Source organism: Anarrhichthys ocellatus, unplaced genomic scaffold (genome assembly GCF_004355925.1).
Source record: "Anarrhichthys ocellatus isolate YVR2014 unplaced genomic scaffold, GSC_Weel_1.0 scaffold89, whole genome shotgun sequence".
Taxonomy (NCBI): domain Eukaryota; kingdom Metazoa; phylum Chordata; class Actinopteri; order Perciformes; family Anarhichadidae; genus Anarrhichthys; species Anarrhichthys ocellatus.
The window spans coordinates 188,367-206,061 of NW_022280119.1; the positions used below are offsets into that span (position 1 = coordinate 188,367).

The 17,695-nt window shown below is 43.3% G+C and overlaps 2 protein-coding genes across 7 annotated transcripts in view; both read left to right on the plus strand.

Annotated features, from left to right (window-relative positions):
- LOC116398759 (protein MTSS 1-like) overlaps positions 1–11,050 on the plus strand; it is a 21,655-nt gene extending 10,605 nt beyond the window's left edge. For 3 of the 6 annotated variants that reach the window (XM_031875340.1, XM_031875342.1, XM_031875343.1), the window contains 10 exons: positions 790–947; positions 1,104–1,211; positions 1,378–1,475; positions 2,897–3,161; positions 4,738–4,851; positions 5,140–5,397; positions 5,633–5,830; positions 6,312–6,471; positions 6,579–6,836; positions 7,135–11,050. In XM_031875340.1, coding sequence (XP_031731200.1) covers positions 790–947; positions 1,104–1,211; positions 1,378–1,475; positions 2,897–3,161; positions 4,738–4,851; positions 5,140–5,397; positions 5,633–5,830; positions 6,312–6,471; positions 6,579–6,836; positions 7,135–7,688 — 2,171 coding nt within the window. In that variant the 3' untranslated portion in view covers positions 7,689–11,050. The remainder of the gene's footprint in view (positions 1–789; positions 948–1,103; positions 1,212–1,377; positions 1,476–2,896; positions 3,162–4,737; positions 4,852–5,139; positions 5,398–5,632; positions 5,831–6,311; positions 6,472–6,578; positions 6,837–7,134) is intronic. The other 3 variants (XM_031875345.1, XM_031875346.1, XM_031875344.1) reach the window with 3 other exon arrangements.
- A 1,104-nt stretch (positions 11,051–12,154) lies between these two features.
- LOC116398761 (transmembrane protein 65-like) overlaps positions 12,155–17,695 on the plus strand; it is a 29,596-nt gene continuing 24,055 nt past the window's right edge. Inside the window, exons 1-2 of the mRNA XM_031875348.1 lie at positions 12,155–12,501; positions 12,820–13,144. Coding sequence (XP_031731208.1) covers positions 12,859–13,144 — 286 coding nt within the window. The 5' untranslated portion in view covers positions 12,155–12,501; positions 12,820–12,858. The remainder of the gene's footprint in view (positions 12,502–12,819; positions 13,145–17,695) is intronic.

The window sequence follows — 17,695 nt, forward strand, 5'->3', positions numbered from 1 at the left end:
CTCTTAAAATCGTGCACGCAACCATAGACACACACACACACACACACCTACAAACACGACACGCAGCACAAAGACGCACACGGTGCTTAACAACAGAATCACCTTGGGACTGTAGACGAAGACCTTCCTGGATTTACATATTCAAACACACACATAGACGGCACAAGGACCAGATGGTCGTGGAGGCACCTTGCACACCTGTCATTCGTGAAAGCACAGACAGATTCTCTTTACCCTTTGACAAAGAGTAACGGAGAGATAAAAAAGTTCTCTCTTTTGGCTGTCTCGACATTCTGGATTGAAGTTGAAGACAAGCAACAGATTAGTCTAAAGTAGATGACAAGAGACGGGAAACACTCCATGGCAAGAGTGGCCCTTCACGTGGAGGTGATAGCCAAAAAGTAGTGTTGACATTCAAATAGTAGCACTGAAGATAGCAGCGTCCACAGTGTAAAGATTAACATGTAGAGCAGTAGTAACAGTCTGAGCCAACACTAGAGAGAAGTGATGAAAACACCAAATGTTCTTTCATTGCTACGTGATCATATAGCTTGTGATCTTTCATGCATGTTACAGTATAAATCTATTATTTTTAGTGTTTGTGTGGTGAAGGAAGTTTAAGGGAGACTATGGTTCCTCTGGTTTAGTGGTAAAATGTATCTCAGTGTCTTGATTTTTAAACATTGTGAAATAGTAAATGGACCAATCGGGTGTTTCTTGTAAGTTGGTTACTTTATTATACCTGTAGTAACGTGTATATTCTCTTTGTGTGTCCATTTTGTTTCAAAGGTCGTGGTGATATCCAGCCCCAGTTGGACAGTGCCATGCAGGATGTCAGCGATAAATACATTCTGCTGGAGGAGACGGAGAAACAGGCCCTGAGGAAGGCTCTTATAGAGGACAGACAGAGGTTCTGCTGTTTCGTAGCCATGCTGCGGCCTGTAGTGGTGAGTACAGTGGGGCAGAGAGAGGGAGAACTCGGCCTCCAGAAAGCACTAAGAGAACAAAAAAAGACCCTTTTTTAAACAACTGCTGCTTTCAAAAGAGGACTTATTTTTCCTAGAACGAGAGCTCATTCTGCCACTCTGCTCTCTTTCTGTTAGGATGAGGAGATTTCTATGTTGGGAGAGGTCACCCATCTCCAGGCGATCTCTGATGACCTCAAAGCCCTGACTTCTGACCCACACAAGCTTCCCCCTGCTAGTGAACAGGTGAGGGGAAATACCAGAGATGAAACCGTCCTCGGTTAAACAAAGCGTACCCTTTTGGTCCTGTATGACTTATCATTGGTTAACTTTCTTGGATTAAATGTAGCTGTGTTTAGAGCTGTTCCTCTTCACAAGTATGACGTGTGACTAACATGTCCCTTCCTCTCAGGTGATCATGGACCTTAAAGGCTCAGACTATGGTTGGTCATATCAAACGCCACCCTCATCCCCCAGCACCACGATGTCCCGGAAGTCTAGCATGTGCAGGTAGGCTCCTACAGCCAATCACAAGACTCATAACCGTGAATATCGTCTTTCAAGTACACATTTACCTACTTTACCCATATGAGTTGTTTTGTGTCAAAATGGTGTTGAATGGAAAATGAATTTACTGAGGAGGTGAACCAGCATACAATGTATTATTAGGTCATGTTGGAGATTATATGATAGCATGACATGTATACACACATAGGATCTACTGAAATCTGCAAATCTGTCCTGTAGACCCTCTAAAAGGGTATGGAGACCGCCTACATCAGTGTAATACAGTCAGGAATAAGGACATGAAGAAGAGCTTTTGTGTTGTCCAATCTCTGTCTGCCACCCAGTGGTCAATGTGGAGTAGTTTGCGACTTTATCCTAGTTTCATTGCGTCTCTGCTTCATCTCCTCTTTGTTAGTGATAGTTGTTCATTAAGTCACTCAGTGGACCTACTTTGTCAAAGTAAAGACACACAGATAAATAAAAAAAATAAGGATGGAAGGTTAGAGAACTTTAAAAGAATAGACAAAAAGCCTACTTTTGTTTAGTAGCTGTTCAGACCTCGTCTGCCACCGTCTGTCCTCCCTGCTTTGTGTGTGTCTCCCAATGATTTTTTTTCCTGAACTGTTGTGCTCTAAAGAAAGAAATGTAATGTTAAGCTCCAGTTGTGTATTGCTTTGCATTTGTCAATTTTGGGCTTGCTGGATTTCTGTGAATGAGTGGAAACTTAGATTACATGTTATGTCATGATGGGAGTGCTTCAAGGCCTTCCAGGTTCTCACAACATGTTGAACCCGCTACAGAGGATGTATTTAATAGTTCCTGTCTACCACAGGCCCTTTTCTTTTCTTGATCCTTAGATGGGGGATTTTTGAATTCACAAATCATCATGACACAGCCGCTTTTATGATTTTTGATGCTTTGCAATTAATAATTGTTTGTACATGATTTGGTACATATTGTATGTATTTTTTTACAATACACATTTTGCAATATACCATTTTTATATCCGCTTCAGATATTCAAATAGTTACTTCACACAGTAATTATACCCAGTGTTTATGCTGTTTTTGCTTTTCACTGGTGCGCTGTGTGATTATTCTCAAAGGCATGAAATCCTGTGGTTTCCTGTAATTATTGTCATTATGGTTTCACGCCTCTTATGTTGGTTTGTTGTTTTGACTGGATTGGCCTCGGTCACTGCCTGCTGCATCTTGGTGTGCTGTGTTAATTGTTTCCCACCCTGTCTCTCCCCAACCCCCTGCTTTCATTCCCTCTCTTTTTTATTTCTTTTATCTTTCTTATTCAACCTTCCTTCTTCAATCCATGTCTTTGGGTGCACTTGATTCTCTTCACCCCGCCTGTCACCGCCAAACTTCTCCTTCTCTGGTCCTCCCCTCAACCATCACTCCCTTCCCCTTTCACAGTAGTCTGAACAGCGTTAACAGTAGTGACTCCCGGGGATCCAGTGGCTCTCACTCTCATTCTCCTTCCTCCTCTTCTTCCTCCTCTTCCTCACACCACCTCTTCCACCACCATCACCCCTGCCAACGGTACTGTAGCTCCACGCTACCCCAGCAGGCCCCGGCCCGGCTCTCCAGCATCTCCTCCCACGACTCGGGCTTCATTTCTTCATCACACGACCAATACACATCGTCCAAATCCTCCTCGCACATGGCAGCTGAAACAAAGGTAAGAAAAACCCCTCGGCTACCCACACTTTCCCATCATTTTGCCTTTTAAATACATTCACGTGGTTGAGACTATAAAACCAAATATGCCCTATGATTTTCCAGTCATTGTAGTAAGAGACAGATGGAGAGAGAACCCCAAACCAGCAATCCACTCTTTTCTCACACGTCTTCCTTGCCACTATGAGAGGCTGTTAGCTGGCAGCAGGAAGTGTATGCGATCATGGTGAAGTCATTTTACTGCTGTTATTATTGCATAAATGCCCAGGAAATTAGTCGGCCTCCATTCTATCCCAGGGCAAAACAGGTCAGCCCCATCCTGCTATTAAAGAGCTGACTGCTGTGACAGACTGTGGTTTGGCTCGAGCATGCTGTGTGTTGTATTTTCATTAAATGTATCACAGTAAAATAACATGTTGCAGTGTCAACAGTATATTTTAAAGGCACCAAGAGTGCGTCTCCATCAGCAGGTCTCCTGTCAGTTTTATCCAACCATCTGACACACTGTTTCAGATAATCATCAATGTGGTCGTCCAGAGGATTATCTGCTTGGGGTTTGTGGTTTGAGATCAACCATGAGACATTTTTTTTTGCATGCCAGCGACCAGAGTTCCCCCGTCCAGAACACATTGGTGTAGTTGGACTCCAAGATTTTATGATGCAGTGAAGGTGGTTTGGCAAGTCCATACCCGACCCATTTGCAGTACAGTCCTAGGAATCAGCCCTCTTGTTGCCTCACTCTTGGTGCAGTTACAGTAGTTTGTTTGAAAGAGAGCAGTCTCATGGCCAAACAGGGTTTACATGGGCTTACTCCTTAACCAAGGGCCAATAAGGCTGGGCCACTTAATGTGGATATCTTTAATGTCCCTCTATTTTCAACACCCACTTCTATGGAGGGTGTAGTTCTGAAACTGGCCCAAACTCCTTATCCTTTTCTGGAAGGCAGCATGCAAAAGATGATTTCCCTATAGGCATATTATGGAAAGCACAATGAGTAGGATTTTCCTAAAAAACATCGGGCATCCAGGAGGTTAAAATGGCAGACAGCTCTGAAAATAACGCATATCTAGCGGGGGGGAAATGCCAAGCAGACAAAGTTCACTCCAGAACGAGGCTTTCACCCGCTGGCGAGCAGCGTAACCCTCTTTGAGCCGGGGTAGAAGGGGCCAACTTTGAAGTTGTTTGCAAACCACAAACCGACAAATCCTACTCATTGTGCCTTTAAGGGTAATAAAATAACCAGGGCTAATAGATGTCCCACATGTTGAGTTTGTGGGGATACTTTCAATGTCCTAAAGAAGAAGAACTTTGCCTGTGCTTCCCATAACAAAGCTGCAACACTGCTGATGATGTCCATGCAATTAAATCTGGTACGACTCCCAGTGCGCCCTCCTCTACAGTCGTCACTTGGCTGTACTCCTCACTAACTGCTGAGAACTGTGGAAAGTTGCCTCTGCTCTCTAACAAACTGCTTCTCTCTGCTTGTCTCTGTCTACCTGTTGACATGTCTGTCTCCCCCCCTCCCCCTCCCCCTTTGGTCTCGTCCCTCTGCCTGCTTGCTGCTCTCGCTGTCCCAGCCATGTCCCAGGTCCAGTTCCTCTGAGGTGTCAGAAACTGGGCAGCTCCACAGTGACTGCAGCTCCCCCTCTCCTCTAGCTGCTGCTAGTGCACCTCAGCACACTACTGACAAGGTGAAACACACTCATCCACCATAAACCTCACTCCTCTTTCACATGAATGTCTTGTGTGGTACCAGCATTACATGCCCCCAGCTTCATCACACTAAACTTCAAACCTGGCTGTACGTTGCATCAACTTTATCATTTACTATTGATGTTGATGTTCCTTTGTATGATTTCTCCCCAGTTATGTGGTGTGTTTTTGTTTTTATCATTTCAATAATTTATCCCATTTTGTGTTTGTTCTATTTGGTCTGTTTCTGTTATCATCCCTCCTCCTACCGACGCGCACACATCCAGTTGTCCAATGGCTTTGACCACTACAGTCCGGCCAATTCCTCTTACATGCATACCAACGGGGGGAGTTTGGGGTCAGGGTCAGGCACTGCCTTTCCCTTCTTCCCTCCTTCCTCCTCATCCTACACCACCACCACCTCCTCCTCCTCGTGCCCCACTCGTTCATGGTCACGTCCTCCCTCGGCCTTGCTGCCAGACCAACCTCACAACGGCCCGTTGGGCTCCCCCATGGTGCCTTCATCACGAGTCCCCAGCTGGAAGGTTTGTTCATCACCTCAGTCTTGATGTTCGACTTGTTCCCATCCTCCAACATGCAACATGCAAGCCTTGCTCATTTTGTTTTACTGTTGTTGTTGTTCATCAGTCTGCTTCTTTTATACTTTGGATTAAATCTGCAGCTGAAAATACAGTATGTGAGAAAGATTTCTAGGTGTTCATCAAATGCACATCAGAGAAATGTGAAATACAATGAACACTGACGTGTCTTTCTTTCCAGGACTGGGCTAAGCCAGGCCCTTATGACCAGCCCATGGTCAACACTCTGAGGAGGAAGAAAGACAAGGAGACCCCAGCTGTAGTGGACAGTAATGGTAGCAGCCGTTCCTCAGGCCCAGCCTCGGCGCCAGCTCTAGCTGCACTACAAACATCGTCATCAGTGGAGGAGAAGAACAGAACTTTGGCTGCACCGCTCAAGGTCAGTTGTAGTCCCTGTCTCATTCAAATACAGCCTGCCTTCATTAAGCCAATCGCGCTTTCTGCCAGGTATTTAGTATTGTTGTTATATTTTGCTGGTTTATGTTGTTAGATGGAAAGGAGCTCCTTATGATTTCAGACAGTCTGTTGAGTCTTTGTGCTTGAAAACATTAGTGTTTTTCTGTAAAATATCTCAATAGTTCAGCGCTTCAGTTACCTCTTCTTCTGCCAATACTGAGAGAAGCACATTAACAGAGTTCAGTCTACATTTAATGCTGTCTGTGTTGCTTAAGTTTCCGACCTCACATTCAACTTCCAGCAGCCTGATGTTTTTGCAGTCATTGCATTTAGAGCATGTGACTGAGCATCCCACTATTGACTGTTCCCTTTTAATGACTTTAATGAATTGCGCCTGGCTGCATCGAAACAGTGAGACTCTCGGGCCCTACCAAATGTGCTTTTTCATTTGGTCTTTGCTCCAGGCTGGTGATATTGAGGCTCATGAGGAATTGGCTCTGGCCTTATCCAGAGGTCTGGAGCTGGACACCCAGAGGTCCAGTAGGGACTCCATCCAGTGTTCCAGTGGCTACAGCACGCAGACCAACACACCGTGCTGCTCTGAAGACACAATACCTTCACAAGGTAACACTCTTGAATCAAGAATCGGATGGTTTAACAATGTTTAAGTACGCTGCTATACACTATCTTGTATCAGTTCAATGGTTAACATCTCTGTTTGTTCTTTCTAGTATCAGACTATGACTATTTCTCAATGGCCGGGGATCAGGAGCCTGAGCAGCAGCATTCTGACTTTGACAAGTCTTCCACCATCCCCAGAAACAGTGACATCAGTCAGTCCTACAGACTCATGTTCCAGAGCAAACGGCCGGCCTCCACAGCCGGCCTGCCCAGCACACACACTCCTTACCATGGACAGGGGGCCTACTCTGCAGGGCCCTATCCCCCCACACCTGTCCACACTGGGGCTTATCCTTCAACCCTTACAGGTACAGAGGCACTGATAGTGCCACAATTGGATGTGTACAATCTTTCCATTTTCACTTTGTTTACATTGTACGTTTGTACGGTGTCGTGTTGGTTTATGACAACAACTCTCTTTGAGACACATTTACTAAATGTAATACTCAGAAGAGTAGTTCAGGTCTCTCTTCATGTCCTTCATTGTCTTCTGCTTATTGTTAACAAATCACAAAGGCTGCTGTATAATATACTAAAATGCACTTAAATATGATTTAAATGCATTTTTGTAATTGTTAAATTCTCATTTGTGTTCCATCATTGCAGGAACATGTCCAGGTCAGGGATTTTTTTCTGGATCCAGCTCCTATAATGCCTCTGGCTCGTATTCTACAGGCCACGGTCCTATCATTGTCACCCCGGGGGTCGCCACAATCCGACGCACCCCCTCTTCAAAACCCTCCTCCCGCCGGTCAGGCTCAGCTGTGGGCACAGGCCCCATTCCTATTCGTACGCCTGTCGTCCCAGTAAAAATCCCTACAGTACCCAATATGACTGGAGCAGTAAATGGGAGCAAGATTGTAGAGGCGGTGGGAAGAGGAGGAGGAGGAAGAGGAGAAGAAAACCCAGATTCTGTAACATTTGCAGGAAGGGAGGATGCTGGCACGCTGCCTGTGATGTCCTGGAGTGGTCAGGCCACAACCAATCCTCCCAATGTACCCCTGCACAACCAGCAGCGCCTATACAGTGAGATAGGGCAGCAAGGAGGAGGTGAGGAGGCAGGAGAAGAGTTGGAAGGTAACATGCTGGTGGCCATCCGCAAGGGGGTCAAGCTCAAGAGAACCCTCACCAACGACCGCTCCGCACCACGGATCCCGTGATGACGCGACACAAAAACGCATGTGAGCTCCGGCTCTCGCTTCGTTGCGTTTGTAAATGAGGTCAAAGGCTTTTGGAGAAAAAAAAAAAAAAAAAAAAAAAAAAAGTACAGAATCAAAAGGCTTCTTTTGCTAGTATGAGAAATGTATTACACCTGTTTCTCATTCTGTAAATGTTCACCTGTGAGAGTCCCTCACTGCAGAAGCCATCTTTGATTCAATATGGAAAATACATAGATATGCTAATGTTGTGCTTCACGGGTTCTGAATTGGCCTATGATGCCTCAGAAATAATGTAAAGCCAAGTTCGTTAAAATACTGGTTTTGACCTAAAGTGGGACACAGGCCCACTTGTGGTAAGTCGAGTAATTATACGAGTACAAAGATAAGACCTAAGAAATGAGGTTGAATAAAGGTTGTTGGCCTAAGCACTAAAATGTTTTTTGCAAATCCGAGCCCACAGCTGTCTAATGCCAGAGTCAAACATGAGGATGTTTTTTGTTAATAAATCACAAGAGAAGGACAGAGTAGCATTACACCACAGTATGTTCATTTCTTTAAGACGACAGCAGAGACGTATTTTACACACATGCATCCAGTATTCTTCCTGAAGCAGAGGGTTGGACAAGGACAATGTGTTCGCCTCTTCTCAGTGTAAAAAGGACACTGTGTGAACGAACTCTCATTGTTTTGGGAGCACTTCACCATCGTGGGACAAATGATCCTTCTAACTGCGTCCATTTGACATCTCCTGGATTGCATCGTCTGTGTCCGTGGAGGGGACGCCCTGATGGCTGTAGGAAGGTGCTGTGTTGTCATCCACTCACTGTTCAAATGCTTCATACTTGAGATATCCACAGAGCTGACACGGACAGAGGTGTGGGCGACACAGAGAGCTCCTCGAGACGCTAAAGTGAACTTCCACGTCAAAGTGGGAGGAGACTACAGTGTGACTAAAGCGTCACATGGTTGATGCCGTGACATTAACAGCTACTACGAGTTACGTCCTGTTTGAGTTGTTTTAGTATTCACATGATTTGTAAATAGTTTTGCATGTCTCTGTTGCTAATGTTGGTGCTTCTTACTGTGTATTTCCTTCTGCTGCTCCACAGTGGCACAATCGTTAAGTTTCACATCTTTAAACAGGATAGTTATTCATTTCATATAATGATCATCAAACCTTGTTACCTTTGGGCAGGAATTCATTTTATTTTCATCATTTTTTCCAAGTATGAATCTCATTTAATCTGCATTATCTACATGCTGAGCTTTGTAGAACTCCTCAGTGGTTCGTGTTTATATATTAGCCCTTATATATATATAGTATATATTAGCCCCTTGTTTTTTGTAGCATTTATTAGCCATATTATTACACACATAGCCATTAGCCATAACATTACTAATAAATGTCAAAGTACAGATGTGCCATTTCAAAACTCAACATTAAATCAAATTGATATATATTGTAAACTATTTTATCAGACTTTTTTTTTTTTTTTCAGGACAAATATTTTTTGATGTTTCTGAAGTTCTGAGTAGAAAGCTGTAATTGGTAATGCCACACCGGTTCTATCGCTCTGTCTGGTTGCTGTTGTATCAAACTCATTGTTGTCTGCTTTGAAACGCATGTAGCGTGCACGTGTCCTGTTGATTAATTAGGTTTTTACTTTTGCGTCCGTCAACTCCAATTCTAGTGTTTGGATTTTTTACAGGAGCAACAAAGGTGGCAAGTACATACGTGTGGATTTTGTTACACTTAAAACTCGGCGATCACACCGATGTGCATCGTGGAACTTAAGAAGTCCATCACCATGGGTACAATAAGATGTTTGGGAGATGATGACTGCAGCGTTGTGAGACTATCGGCTGAAACCAGTTCGTATCTCCGAGTCATTGCCTGTATTTTCATTTGCATTTCAGTTCAAGCACTGTGAGACCATGGCTACTACAAGATGTGTGAAACTGTAAATGTTATTCAGCTTTACAGGTTAGTCCAAGAACTCACTTATTTTATTTATTTTCTTCTGCTCAGTGTTGTTGTTTTTTCCTCAACCTATTTTTATACGTGTATATATAAACTATCGGAGTAATAGAGTTGTTTCCTCTGTCCATGCGTGTACTATCTGATGTGTTGTTTCATCAGTGAAATGTTTATGACCGCCCTGCTACGATTCATTGACGTCCCATATTTCACACACGCGTAATTGCACTTCATTTTGATAATCGCATAAATGCTGGCTGGTTTAAAAATTAGCAGTAGCTACAACAAAGTGTGTTCCTCTTGAAACATGATTTAAAAGGTTTTGGTTGTATAATGGTGAAGCCTGCATCAGTATTATGGGTTGACATGTTCGGGACGAACGGTATTTGCATGATTGAGGGCTGATTCCAGACCAGTTTCAGTTAAGTCAAGCATATCTTCAGAAGGAGTTTGCCTGAATCATTGTTTTCTAATTTTTAGAAATGAATATGTTTCTGCTTAACACATATTTTGGAGCGACTGAGCTGAGAGCAGACCGATAACAGCCCTGATATCAAGTGTTTGCTGGAACAGATGGTGACAAACGTTTAGCTGTTCCCTGAAAATGAGTTTAAAATGTTTGTACCTGTTATTTACAACTCATTTCAGGCAAAATGTTATTGAACTGTTCATCTGGTCGGCATCAAATCTTATTAGGTTTAAACAAATGGCACACTGTCCAGTGTCTGGCCTGATCTGACCTGAAGTTTCCAAAGACATCTCGGCATGAAAATCCTTTCTGTATATTAAACAGATTTCCTATGTGTTTAATGTAAACAAAGGTACAATAGCAGAAATGTCAGCAAAAGAGGTGATGATGAGGGCTGTAAAACAAGAAAGATATCATCTCTGCCTGCATTAGAACCATAGTGTGAACAGGGAGATGCACCACAAACCACTTGCATACATGATACCCCTCTACTGTCTGATTTCAACAGAGCAAAGATGATATTACTTCCTAGATGTTTCTGGAAACCCAGCTTCTGGAGATTGTTGATGTAAATATTTCTGTTTGTTTTTTGGCCGTCCAACCTGTCTAAAACGTATATTATCGACCTGTAACTTCCATATTTAAATTGCTAGCATAAATATATATTCTATCAGAGTTGCCAAAAGCCAGTATATCCTATAATTCAGACGTTTATAGTTTGAGGGTTTAAAAGTACAATATTCCCTGGATTCTAGTTTAGTTTTTAGCTTATTGTTATTCCCCCCCGAGGAGAGTTGACCTCTCTGTCTATCTCTGTACAGTTCAACAGGCTATAATGCAGTTTGTTTCAGGAAGTAAAAGGTTGTTATTTTTTGTGTAATGACAGCTTGAGCAATATAATAAAAATATAAATTTTGCTTTGGCTCACTGACTTCTTGAATGTGCAAGTGTGTGACCTCTGTGTGGATCAAGAGTATCAAACATTAGACCAGAACACCTCCCTCATATTTGCTTTTCTTTCAGGCCTAAAACATCTTAAACCGATCAATTTCATCTCGGATATTCCTGAACTTTAAGATGAATAGTTGACAAAACACACTCACTGCAACGTCCATTTATCAGCTGTCTAGGACTTTTCATCCGTTTTGACCTGAGAGTTGAGCTTGACAGTTCATTTCTTACCTTGAAAGCAGCAACTGAAAATCAATGGGGAGAATAGTTTTTTGCACGTTGATCTCTCATGAAGTAACTGAATACATTGATCTGTGTGCCCGTTGTGTTGCTTGTGACGGAGCTTTATACCCACCCAGTCTGTAAACGGATAGGGTTTGTGAAATATTGTCATGTACAGGTTCAAAGTAACTGAAGAGTAGAATAACACGTTTTCAAAAGATAAACCTTCTCTACCTTCGATTAGGATGCAAACTGATGATGTGCTTGGTTCCGGCCACCAGGGGGCGCTGAACTCCTTTTAACACCCAACCCTGGTTTATAGCTTCTACTTGGACAATGCATCACTCCTCCCATCCTTCGAGGCCTGGAAACACTCGTCTAATAAATACAAGTACAGACAAAAACAACCCATCTCCCACAGTCGCACAGAAGGCGAGAAACAAAGAATGCATCGGCTCATGAGTAAGACAAAAGGCTTTTTCCTCTTTTGCCTCGTGTGCAGGTTTCCTCCCTGACCTAAATATCTTCCACATGGTGTCATATTTTCCTTGGGTGTGGACTGTAGTCTGGGTGAATAGCTCAAATGCCCCACGTGCATTATAGCAGAAGGAGAGATGGGCACACATCCAACAGACAAGCAGTCCTCTCACTGAAAGAGCCGTCCGTCTGTTACATTCAGTACTGTATGAACACTATAATACGTCAGTGTCTGCTGATATCATTATAACAGACTCCATTTATCTCACCAACTTAAATTATCAGGACCAAATCAGTATTTATTTGTGTGTTATGGCAGATGTGTTGTAGTATAACACGAATACAGTTGACTGTTATTTACCGTCCTTATTCACGGCATCGACGTAAGTCTGTCGGTGCCGTCAGAGTTACGCACAGAGGAAAGCGGCGCTGCTATTGGAACGTATTTTCGTGCGCGCTGGCCGCTGACGTGCCCTCCCATCCGCCTCACGCCATCCTGCCAACCAGAGGTTACACCAGCCGGGGATTTATGCTCGCAAATATGTGATTCCGTACAAATTGCAATCGGCCAGTTTGCTGTTTGAGGTTTCGTGCGACCTGTTAAGACATTTTTCCCAGCTGGAAAATAGGAAACGCGCGTGCCGGAGCGGCTTCTGTGTTTTTAAGGTTTTTTTCTTGTGGAGGTTGTCGGACGGGACAGCGGAGCGTCGACCGAGGTGCGTCCGGATAAGACAAGTTTCAGTTGGATTTTCGGACTGCTGTCGCATCTTTTCCGAATTTGTTTTGTTTTCCAAACGGCTTGTGAGATGCTCTCGAGTCCTTCTATTCTTAAATCATGTGTAATAGTTACTGTGAGGCCCGTTTTGCCCTTTGATAACCCCGAGCTGCCTCCACACTGGGGATGTGTAGGCTGTTATCGAGCCGTCGTTGCAGCGAATATTTGAAATGATGGCAAAAATATTTCATAAAGCGACTTGTCGTATGTGGTGGTAACTAGGCCTGCTGTACTGTCCTCCCCTCTCTTTCTCCATCAGGTTCCCGGCGCATTGCTCTACTTCCCCCCCATCCCAGCGATGCTGCCCTGCCTGCGGAGAGTCCTGCGGCCCGCCCTCTCTCTGAGAGCCGGGACCCAGTTGGCCACAGCCGGACTCGGCAGCCACCATCTACCCGCTTTAGCCTCTTCTTCGCGGTTCATGCCGGTGCAGCGGTGTAACCTGGGCACACACCCGCTGAAGGAGCCCGTGGAGCCCCTCGACTCGTCCCGGGGAGCCAAGGAGTTCATTTATACTCTCCATCCGTCTGAGCGTACCTGTCTGCTGCGAGAGCTGCACAAGTTCGAGTCCATAGCCATCGCTCAAGGTAAGTGATGTGCTACAGTACAGCGTGATCTATCCTCATACATGACTAATATATAAAATACTTCAGAAAATGCCTTATTGAAATCATTTAAAACTGATAATGTTTTTTGCATCATCAACTGCACGCCCTAGTTAAACTATTGTTAACCTCTGGACACTAAATGCATTGACAAGCTATTGATTGTAACGGTTAAATGTCAGTGTCATCACTGTTGACGTAAGCTACAGTTTCAGGCTCCAGTATCAGGAGACAGGCTGTAATGAGATGGAGTAACATGTAGTGTAGTTAACAGTATTGTGTTGATGGCATCACAGCTGGGATTTGAATCTCCTGATGGGGAATGGAAGTCTAAAAAAGTTGGAAGAGTCTGGGTAAAGCCTATTTTTTTCTAAAACATCACACCGTAGTTCCACGGAGACGGACAGATAACTCCTGACCTCTGACCTCCCTGAGAGAAAAGAGAATCTATTGGCACGGATCAATACAGCGTGTCGCCATAACTTTAACTCTTTTTTCCACACCAAGCATCACTCACACACTATGTCAGTGGGGAGTAGACGACAGTGTCACTCAGTACCGAAGCCCAGGGTTGTGTTCAGATGAATTATGCGGACACTCGGATGTTTAAAAACGGTATCAGATTATTTTTGGGGGGGTTTCATGAAACATAAGAATGAAATTATGAGACTAGCGGAGGAGCATTGTGGATGTCACACAGACGCCGAGAGAAAGAAGGAAGTGGGTCGATCGATACGGAGATAGAAGAGAATAGAGGGAAAGACTTGAGTGATGAGGAAGATGCTCTGCGGAACATGAGGTTCTCTCTGGTCGTGTGCTGCTCTGAGCTCATGTCATCTCAACCTAAAAATAGATTCTTGTAAATCTGTCCAATGACTTTAATTTTCATGCCTGCCAAATTGTTGGACATTGGATTTGAATGTGGAATACACAACTCTGCAACTATTGCAAAATAAAATTAGAATTATATATCCTGGAAATGCATTTCTCAGTGAAAACATCAATATTGATATGAGAGCTCTGGAATTGCGGATAAAAGAAGAAAAAAAAAGCACTGTTGCTGTATTCCTGTAGAACTTCTGGGGAGTAAGAGAAGTTTACAGCGGAGCCTTGTTTACTGTCGTGTCTCATGATGGACAAATGATTCCCATCTTGTGGGAGACCCTGCAGGGTAGCCTCAAATATCTCAGGCATCAGAAGATTATAAATCACAATAATCCCGAGAGTCTCTCAATTCCACTGCACCAACAATTGGATAGTTCTTATTTTATGAATACTCTTCTTCCTGTTACTTGACTAAACTAACTAGCTGGACTCTCGCTACCCTGTATACCAGGCTGCTTTCAGCCATTCAGCATCACACTGCTGAATGTTGACCATACATGCATCAGTTGCTCTATGAATATGTCATGGGTGTACTGTTTCTTCTCAGTAGGTTACATTGTAATTTTGGCAGCGATAATAATGTTAAAAGTGGTGATTACAGAGATGCCCGTGAAGACAATAGCAATGATTGTTAAGCTCGGAGGGTTATATTGCTAAACAGATGAGCACTTCTGTTTTATTCACAGACCATGTTGTTTAGTGTTCACACCCTCAGTGATCATTATTGCTGATAACAGTTGACCCTGTTCCATTCCAACTAGATAGTTTCCCCCTCATTGCACAGAGGAAATTACCTTATTAAAGAAATACAGAAAGTTGCCCCCTTTCCTCATTCCCACTGTGTATCCGGACTCTGGGGAAATGACAGAGACAATTGTTGCCGGCCATCATTACGAGGCGTTTCAATAAGATTGTCCACGCCCGGCGCTACCTAATCGTACATTATTATTTTCCTGTCGGATGTGGATGATTGCATCCTGACCACATGCTGCGAGCCGTCCCTGTGCAATATCAACGCCGCGCAAACGGCGATAAATTCCACATGAGCATGACATTGTCGTGCAATATCGGAGAATGTCATGCTTCTTTAAAAAGCAGACAGCGTGGCATGAAAATGGAGAGATGTTATGACATTTTTTTCTAGATTTTGAGCTTCCGTGAAATGCAAAAAAGAGGCCTATACAGTAAGTGAGGTTTTTGTATCGACCCCGAACAGATCGACAAACAACTTCATATTTTGTAGGATTCATAACCACCATAAATTCTCAACCACAGATGAGAGAATAGAATAGCCAGAGTACTGAGGTGACTATAGAGGACAGCTCCTTTCGTCTGTTCTCACCTATGGGGCCTGCCTGGCTGGCGCTGCCTGACATCCTCACCTTCATGCTATAAAAACCCTCTGGGGTTGTCTTACCTACTGTATGTGCCGGGCTGCAGACCAGCTGAATCAGTGATTGCTGGACCGGTCGACTCGCTGTCTCACTGACTTGCCAGCTGAGAGATTGATTTTGTTAGACAGGCTCATCAACAGCCATCATGATTCTACCCAGAGGCTGCAGGGACAGCTGGAGCAAAGCCCTTATTCTCCTCATGTTTACATGCAGGTTTGCTGAATGGTGGGGAAAGTGGCTGTCTGCCTGAGCTTAAAGCTCCCTTACATATACTGTATCTTTGTACTGGACAGTCCTCGGGTTAGTGGAAGGCCACGCTGTTTGAGGCATGTTTACTGAATGTGTACTGAATGAATTCACCTTCTGGATTGTGCTCTTAGATTTAGGTTACACATGTTACGATACAAGAAGCCTGCCAGAACATTTAGTCAGTTTACTCAAATTTTTTTCCAGTTTGTTTCAGCAAACAGTTGTTTGCTTACACATCACTGGAGGGGATTTAAGGTCCATTCAGGAGGTTTGAAGAGCTCTTGTACAGGTAGAAATGCCCCGTTCTAAGAGAAACAGGAGGAGCGAAGGCAACAAAAGAAAGAAAGTCAGTTAGAAGACAGAGGTGAGGTGAGATGAAGGCAGAGATATTTAGAGGATTAACAGCATCCTGATGACTCGTCATGAAGTCTCAGGAATGACACTGTCAGAGACCAGCTCAGTGATTGTTCCACGGGCCTTTACATGGTGCAGAAATATAAATATTTGAAATAACTAACCAACTAATGCAGGGACTGGGATATTCATATCAAACAAAGAATGAATTATTGAGTTAGGATACAGTAGATAATGCTCTAGTGATTCTCATTGTGAGTGTAAAATATTGATAGAGATATTGAATAGAAGGACCTCATTGTAACTGTGATGATCAGGATCTTATCTCCAGATTCCTTCAGTAAACCCCCAAATAAATCATTTTCACCAAAATATATTTCTTGAGTGAACATACTAACCTCGTTATTTTTAACCCAAAGTAGGCATGGTTGAAATCAAGCATGATAATTCTGGTAAATAGAACTGCGATATATATCTTTGAACATTAGTTGAATTATTAGTTTGAATGATATGAGTTCCTGAAGGACAAACTTCATCAAGTAACCTATAAACCTGGTCACAAAAGCAATTTTTATTTTACATTATAACACATTTTAAGGCATAATCAATATGATACTTGACACTGTATAGTTCATAAACCGTGAAGAGGAGAAATAATCTACCAGGAGTAAGGATGATCTATACCGATGTTTTTGTGGAAATAGGAAAACATATTTCTCACAGACCTCTCACACCAGGAACATAGAGGAAGCTATTATTGCATATTAAAGTATCATGTGCAATTTACAAAAATACAGGAGTCCTCCTCCATCCTTAAAGAGAAACAAAGCAAAGGTTTGATGAATGACTGAATGAATGAGAGAGCAACCAGAGATCCTTCTGTTCCATCTGGCCCTCTGTGATCATCAGCTACTGAGTGACTCAGTGACATCCACTACACTAACATGGCTTTCCTTCAGTCCTGCTGGTAGAAAAGAAAATGTGAGAGGAGACAAGATGGAAGCACTTACCCTGCATGGCTCAGAGCATGGAGAAGTACTGTCGGGGGGGAAAGCAGATTCAGCAGGTATAATGACACCAGGATCAAAGCTTTCATACTCTTTCTTCAGGTGTGTCTATTTTGAAGGGAGGCATCATATTTTCTATGCTTACAGCATTGCTTTCGCGGTGCCTGGTGATATTATATTCCTCCTTTTTTGTTGAAAGGGGAAGCCGTGTCCTTTATGGGGACAAAGGAGAGCACCTTTTTATTTCTCCATTCTTCCTCAGCTCATGCAGTCTTATGCGAGTTGTATGTCTAATTCATATACGCTGCTGCATAATGGTAGTCCATGGTGACATTTCACCTGCTGTGACCCATGCACAAACACAGGTGACTCTCTTCAGTCTGTTATAAATAAGAGTGGAGGCATCCGCATTGTCGAACATTTCCAAATTGCACTGTCATGTCGCTGCCATCGTGCTTTTACTTGACTTTCTAAAAAGCAGCAGTGATTCACGTTGAATTACTGGAGTTAGTAACATGCCAGATACTCATTTCTATTGTGGACATTGTTGCTGTGACATTTGTCTGGTCATTTGTGTCCAGAAAACACAGTATTCATCACATAGACTGCAATAACGTGCTGTGTGTATTTATTGATTGCAATTT